Raw genomic sequence first — 12,748 nt, 5'->3', positions numbered from 1 at the left:
TGAAATTTTTCCCGTGTGTCTGTCTCAAAGGTGCAAATTGAATCATAAAGATTCTATTCATTGTTAAAATTCTAAGACAAGTTTACTCCCGCCTTCCTCAAAATGATGCATCGAAACACTTTAGATCCTGCAAAAATTTGAAGTTAAAGGAGGTTTATAGCAAATATTTTGAGAAGCAAAAATGTAATTAATAGTTTGACTGTCAGGCTATGTCTTTTAAACAATAATCAAAATTTCAAAGTGTATTAAATGTGTTTTCAGGTGCTGGAGTCTCAAATTCAAGCAATCTGATCACCAGTTCCTGCACCAGAGCAACGTTTTTCATCATATCAACAATATTTTGTCTAAATCTGATGATGGAGATAGTGAAGAGAGTTTCAGTATTAGTATTCAGTCTGGTTTTGAAGTCATGAATCAGGCAAGTATTACACCTCTCTCGCAGAAGCAGAGGTCAATTGTGAACAGCCCGTGCTTCCTATGATCATTCTGTTTGAATTAAAACATTCTTTATTGCAATGTCATATTTCCATGATGTATCTCAGTTTGGGGTCTTGTTGATGATACTCTGTTTCTCATATTTAGCTTCAGAGGTTCAAATATTGACCCTTAGGCCCTGTAAAACTCAAACCCAAATTTTGGAGCAGTGATTGTAAGTGCTTGTTTGCAGGTACAGTGTTTGGGGGTCTCTTAAGAATTCGTTAATTCATTTGGCTCATTGAGTTAGTTCAATTTTTAAATGCTGTGTACTTCCAGTTCTTACTTGCTTATATCTTTTTTTTTCGTCCGTTATTCTGAGGAGCACAAATTAATACTCCTGATGAATATCTTTAAAGTGTTTTCTTCCATTTATTAATACATTTAGGCGTTTGCTAATACATTCAGCTGTTAGCTATTAATATTTCCTTTGGTTTAAAGGATTGAATAGTTTGAACCAATAAATCACAAATTTCTTCTTTAATCCAGAGAGCATATTCCTCAGAACAGAAACGTCTGTATGGTTTTAAAAATTGTAAATAATGCCTGTATTTGGGCTTACTTTCAGATTTTCTAAATATTTTATTTTGTTTTCACAGGAACTGTGTATAGTGGTTTGTCTGAAAGACCTAACCAGCATTGTTGACATTAAAACATCAAGCCGACCTGCCATGATTGGGAGTTTAACAGATGGGTCTACAGAAACATTCTGGGAGTCAGGAGATGAGGATAAAAACAAAACCAAAAACATCACAATCAACTGTGTGAAAGGAATCAATGCACGTTATGTGTGTGTTCATGTCGACAATTCCAGAGATCTTGGGGTAAGAGGAAAATGAAATTGAATGTCTCTCACTGAACCTGCATAGTCAAAGTTGTATATATTTATCAGTCAAGAACCACCGTTTTCTTTGTCCTGTTCAGTTTGCAATTCTAATTCAGAAGCTCACGTTTCAAAGGTAAATTTTCAAATTTATGTGTTTTAGAAGGCAGTGCCTGATATGATCAGACCAATACAACTAAATTTGCAGTTTGCATGAACCTAAGACCGGGAAACTTAGTTCTCAGTGGCATGTTCAATTTCAGATGCATTTTCAGCATTTAATTATTTCATAAGTTACTTTTCCTGCACACAATTTCTGTAGAAACATTCAAATAAGGGGTTTTCATGAAGTCCAAACTATTTTCTAGACTTACTACATTCATTTTTATTGATCTGTACGGTAAGGTTACAAATATATCTTTATTTCAAATACAGCTTTTAATACAGGAAACAAATTATATATCATTTTTGAGAGCTGTGCTTTGGTATTCTTTGTCCTTGATTTTGATCACTTTCAAATTATTTTTTTTAATAATGAAACAACTTGTCTCTCTTTTATGTATGTATTCTCTTAATGCGAAAGGAATAGTCAGAATGGTCCTCAGTGGTTCTTATTTTGCTTCTCCGTTGCAGAACAAAGTGACTTCAATGACCTTCCTAACTGGCAAGGCAGTAGAAGATCTCTGCAGAATAAAGCAGGTAAACATTTTAACAGCTGACATTCAAAAATTGCCGTCTCTTTTTTTGGCTGTGTATAGCAGAGATTTTTCTAAGCGAGTAGTTTCCATTTCTTACTGTAGGTAAATTATTTTACAAATATCAGGCATCATAATCTTCTTGGAAAATACTGTATTATCAATGACAGAATTCATCCATATATACTGAATATTGATCAAGCTTTTACTCTCTTACTGAAATAGAACAGGGTTTTTCGTTTAATTACTACAGCTGAAAGAATAAGTGATCATGTAGAAGGTTTCCAGAAAAGACTGTTTAGGTTGAGTTTTATAAGGTCCAACAAGCTGTTTGGTTTCTTTCAGGTTACTTATATCTAGGTATACCTGAAATAATTGCATTAAGCAGTATTACACGTTGTTAGATATTCTGATGCCTGGCTTCTTAGCGTTGCACTGTCATTGCTTTGTGTCTGCTTCATGGAATCATTTTTCATTAGAGAAATGCAGCTTAAGAGTTAGCAGAAGTAGAACGCCATGAGAAAGGAGAAAATAAATCATTTACCCTCAACACGAGTTTTTCTGGTTAAGTGATCTAATACACGTTTATAGCACACATTTTGCCCTGTCATCTTAGTTCTCGACTTCATGTAGCTGAAGACTTCTGCTTGGAGACTCAAGTTCAGAATGGTATTTAGTCTTTGAACTTCTGTTGCTAAGCCAAATGATAGAGCTATATTTTTTTTATACAGAGAACAACGTTTTGTATTTTGACACTGATGTGACCCATCACAGATATTTAAGGTTTCAAGCAGGCAGTTACTGTTTTGGTCTCAAAACTTTATTCTTTGATTTATTGACAGTCAGTGATAAAATTCTTCAAGAAGAAGCATTGTCTTATTGCAGAGAGGTGGTTTGTTTTTTCTCTCCCTCTCATCCTCAGAGAGCGTTTAAGGCAAAGATACAGCTCCAAAAGGTGTTACAAATCTGAAGAAACAAAACTTTGGTACAGTGGGCTTGTACTAAACAGTGAAGTGTGAGTGTGTGTGTGTATATACTTAGACAGATATAAAGTTTGTGTGTATTCCTCTGTGAGTCTATATGTGTAGATAGAAAATATAGATGGACACACACCCTCCTCTTGGAGAATTCTTTTTTTTTTGTGGGAAGACTGACTTGGTATGCCTGGGTTTCCAGCTAAATAAAAGAAGACCGTGGCAGAGCTCAGGTGCTGGACTCGTGATCATTCGTACAGCTTATTAGCTTGCTCCCTGGCCCAGTTTCTGTCTGCTCAAACACAACGCCCAGGCATTTTTCCAGGGATGTTTTCCTCCCAGAAGACAGGCGAGACTTTTTGCTGAACAGTCCTGACGCTTCTCCAACAGGTTTTTTTTGTATCTTCAAACACACCCACATATACTAAACCCTAACTCATGCACAGCCTGTCTCATGGTATGTTTTTTTTTTTAAATAAAAAAAAAAAAGTCAATCTTATTTATAGATGATCTCTAGAGGTCCCTTCCAACTCTGAAGATTCTGTGATTCTGTGATTAATCGTCTGCTGCACCACAGCTCAATGCAGACGCTGAGAAGTAGTGTAGGAATGGGAAAGAACAAATATTAGCTTGATTATAAATGAGCCTTATGGATATGAGAGAGGGCTCACTTGCCTCAGGGCCAAGCGTAACTTAGCCGAACTCGGGCCGCTCTGAGCAATATGAGCACTGCATCCTATAGGTTTTTGGCTTCCAGTAGTGACATCACAGTTTAAAATCATATAACATAAATTACATTCTTTTTTTAACCATATTTATTTTAAAATAAACTTAATTTGATACAGTGATCTGTATTCTTCTTTTTTTTTAAACAATTATTAAATCCTGCATCTCTTGATAAGGATATCAGAATTACAATTTCTTTGGCAGGGATTTATGTGGATAGGGTTGAAATAACTTAACTACTGATAATTGTGTGTTATCGTTTCAGTTAAATTATAGTGGTGGGGTTTTTTTAACACTAAAAGTAGTGAGCAAATATTAGTTCAAAGTGATTTTTTTTGAAATCATGAACTGTTGCTTAGAGGATAAAAGGGATAGATAACCCGCTATTTTTAGTAGGCTTTAAAGACAAAACCTAAATGGCTGTATGTCATTTCTTTTAAGTTTGAGATTATTTTTTTTTTTAATCTGAATTCATGAGGTTGAATATTTTTATAATTAAACATGCTGCTCTTACTGCTCGGGATTAGAAATTTCATAGCAAACACTGTATTGGTTCCGGTGATATATGGTGGGTTTGTTTTAGACGTACGTGACTTTTTTGTTTGATGTAATGTCAGTTCCCATCTTTATATTCCTGTTTAATAGGTAGACTTGGATTCAAGACATATTGGCTGGGTAACAAGTGAACTTCCTGGGGGTGATAATCACATCATCAAAATTGAATTGAAGGGTCCAGAGAACACACTAAGAGTTCGACAAGTGAAAATTCTTGGCTGGAAAGACGGTGAAAGCATTAAAATAGCAGGCCAGATTTCTGCAAGTGTAGCTCAACAAAGAAACTGTGAATCTGAGACGCTGCGAGTATTCCGACTTATTACATCCCAGGTGGGTTTTTAATTATGTGTTCTATGGTGAAACTTACTTTAAATCCTAGCCTTTCAGTGCTTTATGTTTTAATGTAAAATGTTGCATCTGCACAAGTTTGTCTTTGAGATAAGCTAATTGTCACTGTCTTTCTTCCAGGTATTTGGAAAACTCATCTCCGGCGATGCTGAGCCAACCCCAGAACAAGAAGAAAAAGCACTGTTGTCTTCCCCAGAAGGAGAAGAAAAAGTACACAATGTATTTATTTGTATTCTATCAATAATACTTTGCTGAAAAAATGATCCAGGATGATTTTCAGTATTTGTCCTATGTCTTATGCTTCCTAATTCTCAGATCAAAACGGAAGTAAAATGTCACAACTGCTTATTCTTTTTTGAGGCATCATTGATTTTTTTTTTTTTTAATTAGTAAACTGTAATTGGAGCATATGCATTTAATGGAAACATCGTAGCAACAGTAGTGCAAAAAACGCCTCCCATTACAGAAGTATTTAACACCTGCAGTAATGGTCAAGCTGAAAGTCCTTCTTGCCTATTAGCTTGTACCTTTAGAGGGGCTCTGGTGATGTTTAGAGAAGGTATATTAAGAAACCGCACTAGTATCCTTTTACCTAGTGTACTCTCCTTTCTTCCAGCAAGGGTTAGTTTAAGAAGTGTTCCTGAAAAGGTCACTGTAGCTGGACTGTCATGTTTAATAGCCAAAATTGGACTGTCCTCAATGAAAGTAATTTAGTTTTTCAGATGATACAGGGGTTTGCTCTACCCAGTACCTTGGGCAGTAAATTCCATGACTGAATTATTGTAAAAGTGTATTTTTCTCACACCTGCTAATTGCGTGTTCACTGTTTCTTTTGTTGTGAAATACGAACTGAAGAGTATATTCTCTGTGCTGCTTTACAAAGACTTAATCAGTAATTGTATTAAGCTATGTGAAGAGGCTGAATCTCAGATAATTATATTTCACTTGGTTTCCTTATTGATTATTTTATTTCATGCTCAAATGTCCTCTTGTAAAGACACTAAATACACCTAAGAGGTATTTATTAACTGTAGTTAAGTTGATCTTGCTTACATATCTTATTTCTCCGTAACAAAAAGCTACAAACTTTTAGAACAAAATTTCGTGATATTCCATGTTAATTGCTCTAGTAATTAGGAAATGTTCTTGAAACTCTTGATCTAATATTAAATATGCTTTTTATGAAGGCAACATCAGATGCAGACCTGAAGGAGCACATGGTAGGGATCATATTCAGCCGGAGCAAATTGACAAATTTGCAGAAGCAGGTTTGTTCATTCTGAAATGCTTTGAGGATTAAAGGTTTGCGTGTTGTAATAAATATGTTCGTTTTCAATGAATATGGTACCTTTTACTTGACAGATACTGTTCTGTTGTTCCTTATAATCAAATTTTGGGTTACATTTTAAATAGTATGTTTCTGTGGTTTATATTAAAAGTCTGCTGTAATTGACACTGGAAAGAAAGCTATTCTAATACGATAAAACCCCTATTCTATTAGACTCAATTTAAAAAGAAAAGATTTAGAATTGAGATGTAAATGGTACTTACTTGTGTTTGTAATAATAATAGCATAATAGTAGACCCTCTCAAATTCTAGGAGAGGTTCAGCAACAGAGTTTAGATTCTCAGTTTTGCACATGTTTTCTCCCCATTTCTGTCATCAAAAAGTATTTAGGTTTGATAAAATTTAGTCCTAAAAAGGTAATGAGTGCACAGATTCTTAAATTATTCTTTCCTGCACTCAATGAAGGTTTGGGTTTGTGGTTTTCTTACTTATCTTTGTTCTTCTTAGCATAAAGCATTAGTTTGAATATGTTTTTTCTTTTGGATGCTTAATTTTATTTTTTTTTAAATACACTGACTAAACCATCTTTTATATTATCTTTATTACACCTATCATGAGATAAACATTGCCATAAAGATTTTTTCAAAGTAATACAAAAGATATTAGATTAATTCTGAAGTTTGTTAGGTTAGTAAGTCATGCAGAACCTACTTTCTTGTCACCCATCTTATCAGACTTTAAAATCTCTTGACTATGCTTTTTAACATGTTATTGGTAAAATGAAAATATGGTTTCTAAAATATTTTCAGCTTCCTGAATGGTAAACTGAACAAGAGAGTTAAGTCTTTTAATAAGTCCTTTTCTTTTGTGGGTGTCGAGTAAATGTATTTCTTTGGGGTTATTTGTATGTGGGTTTTTTGGACTTGAATTCTATGTAAAAAGCAAATCAAAAGGCAGGAGCTACAATAAAAAAAATATTTATTTCAATTAAATTTTACAGAATGAAAAGGAGCAAATTCAGTATTAAGCCTAAATCTTAATTCTAAAGATTTTATCTACTCTTTAAATCTAAATTTTATTCTTCATTTTGAATTCATTTCTGAATTTATGTTGAAAAGTAATTTGAGCACAGGCCAAATTTTACAGGCTTTCCATATTAGTCATCGTTGTGAAGGTACGTAAAACACAATTTCTTTAACTTCTTAAAAGTTTTTAAGCGTTACTACGTATTTGGATTCTGTTTGGATAGGTATGTGCTCATATAGTCCAGGCCATACGAATGGAAGCGACCCGCGTGCGTGAAGAATGGGAGCACGCCATCTCTAGCAAAGAGAACGCCAACTCGCAGCCTAACGATGAAGATGCTTCTTCCGACGCTTATTGCTTTGAGCTGCTGTCAATGGTTCTGGCGTTGAGCGGTTCCAACGTGGGCCGGCAGTACCTGGCTCAGCAGCTGACTCTGCTCCAGGATCTCTTCTCGTTACTGCACACCGCTTCTCCCAGGGTGCAGAGACAGGTGAGTGCCGACTGTTCCTTCTCTGTTTTGGTATTCCTAGCAAAAAAAGTCTATAGAATCCTATAATTGTGTGTATGATAGTACAATATGTTATTTGAACTTATTTTTTTTGTGAAATGTAATTTGGTGTTTTCGCTTCAAAAATGTTTTCCCAATCGTACTCAGATCATCCCTATATTCCACGTAGGGAATAATTGTAAATAAAGCTACTCTTTTTTTTTTTTTTTTAATTGCAATCATGAGGAGAGGGCAAATAGGAATTTATGAACACTTAAAAACAAATTACAAAATCTCCTTTTGGAATTTGTGTTAGTTGTTGGGTGTTTTTTTTCTCAGTTTTTTGAATGGGATTAAAATGATAAAGTTTGTGTATAATTATGAAGTTTGATATACCTCAGCACCACCACAGTTTGACTGTTTAAAACTATTTGCAGGAAGTACACACAGTGTTGAAGGCAATGAAGGCTACAGTTATGAAATTAAAATAAGCTCGCTTTTGAGTAAGTTCTTAATGCTTTGTCTCCAAGAGGTAGAACTGAGGTGTAAGAAATCAAAATTGCTTGACTAACCCGTATGTCATCATGAACCTAAATCAGCGAGCTATTCTGAAGTGCCTTTGAGTAATACCAGTGTTCACCTTTCTTGTCCTTATTCTGAAGGATATTGGATATGGTGGGATAAATTGCTTTCTCAAACCGTGCATCAGAGGGACATACGGTTTGCTTGGCAGGGGTTGCTGCTGAAGTGAAGTGGGATGCACAAGAGCAATTAGTCATTTTGTGTGCCCTAATAGGGGTCTTTTTCGTAAGCACACAGCCTGTGTTTTGGAGTGATATTGTGAAGGATTCTTTCATGAATCTGAACTTCACAAATCTTATTTCACAGTAACCCAGTTTTCAACAGATTCATCCCTGTCCTGTTACGTATGTTCAGTTCGTAAGTTATTTTCTTTCTGTCGCAATGACTAAGAATTCTCTTTTTTAAAATGAAAGTTCAGATTCTGAAGTGGCACTGCCTTGTGACTGGCGATGCTTAAATTTAGACCAGTGTTGTGGGTTACATTCCAAAAAAGAGACTTCTTAAAGTTCATATATTATATTTGTCTACTTTATTTATAAAGGACAGCATCATCCAGAATTATTACATATAAACGCAAGAACCAGAGGTGCTCCTTTTAAATTTCATTTCTCAAATGTATGAACTTTAGAAGACCGTTTGTTTATTTATTTATTGCAAATAAGAATTTGGTATAAAAAGCAGTTAAGTTTTCAGGCGTGGAAGGAAGCTGGTGAGGTGACAGCTTATTTTTTAGTAAGATCTCACGCCGCTCCATTGTGGGGAAATGGTCTGAGAGGGCTACGCCGTCACCCCCGTTTGTGTGTGCTGCGTGTGCTCCAAATGTTGCTAAATATTTGCATGATTTGAGGCGGCCATCGTTAATTCTTGCCCTTTCAATATTGCGTTTGACCTTGAGGCGCAGCGACAGCTACAACTATGGGAGAACTAATCTTGTTAAAAACAAGCGTCTTGATAAAACATCGTAGCACGTGAAGCAGAGGCTTCGCTGGTTGAGATGAGACCTTGAAAGAACAGGGTTGAAATGTCTGTCAAATGGACAGGAGCTAAAAATCCGGTTTTGTTTGAGTATTTCATATTATGCATTATATAAAATGCCTGTATAGGTAAGATCAGAGGTTTTTAATTCGCAGTGTCTGTTACTGATCAGGCCTGAGTCCTTAGCATCTTTGTCTTATGCTCAGGCTATGAGTATATTAGTGTGGAACTAGGCAATTCCTTTCTACTTTTGATATCCTCAGGTGGAGCTTTAATATCTGTTTCTTTCTGAACTTGAATGTTGTCTGAGTATATGTGTGTTTACGTGCACATAGTATAACATAAATATATGGACATATGAAATATTTAGTTCAGTACAGTTGCTGCACTACTTCTGGTTACTAGCTGGTGTGCCTTCTCTAGGTGAATTTTTAGTTCCTGTTTCAGTAGGTTTTATTCATATCCTCTACTTTTACTTCTCCAGTTTTCTGAACTGTTACAATATCACATCTCAACTTGCCTGGAGGCAACTAACTGCCCCACTTAATAATTCTGATATATTGCAGATATGCAAAATACTGTTGTGGGTTTTTTTTCTTAAAATGTAAACAGTTTTTCAAGAGAACATTGAAGGCTTGAGAAATTAGATATGAAATGTTAACTCCTTAAGCTTTCATACATCCTGATTTGGACCAAACTTTGCATGATATAGCCAGTTTCAACCCCAGTTCCACCAGCTGGTAAGGTTGAAGCGTACAGTTTCAGGAGAGCTCCTGATAGATCCAGAGCAATTGGCACAGATTTCCTTTTCAGAAAATTCCAGTTAGAATATTGCAAGGAACACTAAGGGAGGGTGGAAAAGAGTATCACGGAAAAGAATCATGATTTTCAGTACCTCGAGGCAAGTACCTTGTTTTCAGAAGTCTAAAGTGCCTCTAGCTGTTCTGCCACAGAGTTTCTGACATCAAAAGATTGCATGCAAAGTGGGTAACGTGTCTGTAACATGCAAGTAAATCAGAGTTGTACAAACATCTGTATCGATGTTATCGTAAGTCCATTACTAAGCATATTTTTATTATTATATGAAGACTTAACTATTGTTTGAGAGAGATTGGTTCTGGACTCTTCAGCCTTGTCTCACTGGGTATATTAATAAACACTTCAAAGCAAGATAGAGGCCTCACAGAATTTCTTACAGGTGTGATTTAAGTACGGAAAGCAGATTCAGTCCTTCTTACTGAATTAACTTGTGAAGAAAAAAGACTTTATGTGATTTTGCTTGAAAACTCCAGCTGTCTTGGTAAGAATTGTGGTGTTCTGATTTTTTTTTTTTTCCAGGTAACATCGTTACTGAGACGTGTTCTGCCTGAGGTAACGCCCAGTCGCCTGGCTAGTATTATAGGAGTGAAGTCTCTTCCACCAGCAGATATAAGCGATATCATTCACTCCACAGAAAAAGGAGATTGGAATAAACTTGGTATCTTAGACATGTTTTTGGGATGCATTGCCAAAGCTCTCACTGTACAGCTAAAAGCCAAAGGAACTACTATAACAGGGACAGCTGGCACGACGGCAGGCAAAGGAGTTACTACAGTCACGCTTCCAATGATCTTCAATTCCAGGTTTGTTTAAAAATATATATTTTTTTTTTTCAAGCTAAAGGCACAAAATAATTGCATTATTTGAAGTCAGTTATGCTGTCTTTTATGATTTTTGTTTCATAAATGGAAAAAATTATATAACACTGACGGTATGAGTCATAAGTTATTAGTGAGTTTGATTTAAAAACAAAACACAAAAACCCAAAACCCATCAACTTAACCATATGCTGAATATGTGCACTGTTTCTTTGTGGTGGTTTTTGACAAATAGCACTTAATTGCTTGAATTGATTTCATGTGTTGCCATATGTCCCTTGCAGCTATATCCGGCGAGGTGAAAGCCATTGGTGGATGAAGGGTTCAACACCTACACAGATTTCGGAGATCATTATTAAACTCATTAAAGACATGGCAGCAGTAAGTTTCTAGCCTTTAAATGTGTGGAGGATATTCAAATATTTCTGACAATGAAGAGCACATTTTGTCATTAATTTCTATTAGTTAGTATTGGGTGGAGCTGTTAAATGTGAGTTGGTATCAAGAAGAAAAAGTTATAGTCCTCTGGGTAGAGTCTAGCCCTAGGAGCAGTAGGAACTGAGTTCTGATTCTGCTAAACAAATCCATTTTTGAAATAAGCTTTTGAATAAGTCACTTGTACCAGAAATTTAAGTAGTAAACGATATTTGTGCCTCATTTTCTACATTATTAACTTAGAAGCCTAATTTTTTTAAGTCTTGAGCACTCAAAACTCCACTTGAAAAGTAAAAAGTGTCTGTGGAGTAGGGTAATAGTGTTGTTTTCAGGTAACTGTGTGTAGTTTTTATACGTGGAGTTTTCTGGTTAAGACTGCGTGTTAAAATTGACTTATTTCAGACTTACTGAAATCTGCATTTATTGTTGTTTATTACTTTAACCATCTGGCTGAAATTTTCCATAGTTGTCTTTGCTTCAGGCAAGGTTTTTTGGCAGAAGAATTTGATGAAAAGTGATTCAGCTATTTCCCCGAAACAATATTGGGGAAAAAAGAATAGGTTTCGTATACATTTACAGGAAAGGAGTTTAGTTGGGGGGTTGATTTTCTTTTCCTTAATTTTGTACCTGTATCAGTGAGATGCTCTAAATGACCCAGATTTGCCTTCGTGATTACCCTTTGAAAACTGTGTTTCACTATGTTCAGCTTTGGAGGGCTATTTTTCTGAACCATTCACCGTGCTTAGTTTAAGGAGATTCCTTCTCAAAGCTGCTGCAGCCGGATGGGAAAAACTAGGAGCAAAAAAACCCAGCACTTGCAAAGACAAGTACTCAGGAGACAGCAAATGCCAGGATTAACATGATGCCCCCTGTGTGTGCATGCCCCTATGTTTTTCTCAGGCATCCCACTTCTTTCATTGTATAAGATGCAAAATATATTGGGAATGAACTGAGGAGTAATTTGTTCAATATTTTTTTTTGGTTTTTTAAGGGTTGTAGCCACTGTCGTTTGTAGATGTCGTTGGTAGGTATGTTTTGGGTAAGTGGGAAAACATCAGGGAAATAGTGGATTCTCTTCTGCAGCGTTTTTAAATAGTACTGGGCAAGTCTTTTGAAGCAGACTCTGTGGTCCTTGTTTTACGGGATTCTTGTTCCCACGATGATGGGAGAGCCTGTCCTTTAATGAACAGCTGATGAAAACTAAGCTGAGCCCAGACCTTTGCCGGGAATAAAAGAAAGAGATAAGTAGAAACAGAAAGCGTCTGGCTGACTAGAATCAGATGCTTGTATTTTTGTCTAAGCAGCTCCTCTAGCCATTCAAGGCCTTCACCCATGAAACTGTTGCATTTACTAATAGTTGGTTCTCCAAAACCATTGCAGGAGTCAGTAGGAAAGTTCTTAAAGCTCTGGAGTCAGATGTGGCAGTGAGCATGCATACCCAGAGTATGCTAGGCTCCAGCTCCCACATACCTGATAGTTTTCCAATAGCGCTGGCTGTTGGGCGTGCTGGTGTGGGTCTTGAATTCTCTCGTTTAAACCATTCTACTTGGAATGAATATAGAATTATTTATTACAAAAAAAAGAAAGGGATCAAGGCAGTCTGATAAAGTGTAGCCCTCTCAGATGTGGGTATAAATCCCTCTTTCAGTAGATTCTGAATTGCTTACATAAAATGTAGCAGCACCTAAAGGAATGATGGGGACTGAGTTTACTCTAAAGCATT

General features: G+C 36.0%; 1 protein-coding gene across 14 annotated transcripts in view; it reads left to right on the top strand.

Moving 5' to 3' along the window:
- MYCBP2 (MYC binding protein 2) overlaps positions 1-12,748 on the top strand; it is a 200,425-nt gene that overhangs the window by 172,303 nt on the left and 15,374 nt on the right. For 12 of the 14 annotated variants that reach the window (XM_063335960.1, XM_063335975.1, XM_063335930.1 and 9 more), the window contains 9 exons: positions 262-418; positions 1,074-1,298; positions 1,931-1,996; positions 4,338-4,577; positions 4,716-4,814; positions 5,783-5,863; positions 7,133-7,399; positions 10,292-10,575; positions 10,875-10,971. In XM_063335960.1, coding sequence (XP_063192030.1) covers positions 262-418; positions 1,074-1,298; positions 1,931-1,996; positions 4,338-4,577; positions 4,716-4,814; positions 5,783-5,863; positions 7,133-7,399; positions 10,292-10,575; positions 10,875-10,971 — 1,516 coding nt within the window. The remainder of the gene's footprint in view (positions 1-261; positions 419-1,073; positions 1,299-1,930; positions 1,997-4,337; positions 4,578-4,715; positions 4,815-5,782; positions 5,864-7,132; positions 7,400-10,291; positions 10,576-10,874; positions 10,972-12,748) is intronic. The other 2 variants (XM_063336007.1, XM_063335914.1) reach the window with 1 other exon arrangement.

The sequence above is a fragment of the Chroicocephalus ridibundus genome, chromosome 1 (assembly GCF_963924245.1).
Source record: "Chroicocephalus ridibundus chromosome 1, bChrRid1.1, whole genome shotgun sequence".
NCBI classification, from domain to species: domain Eukaryota; kingdom Metazoa; phylum Chordata; class Aves; order Charadriiformes; family Laridae; genus Chroicocephalus; species Chroicocephalus ridibundus.
This window is presented reverse-complemented; position numbering and strand designations above follow the sequence as displayed.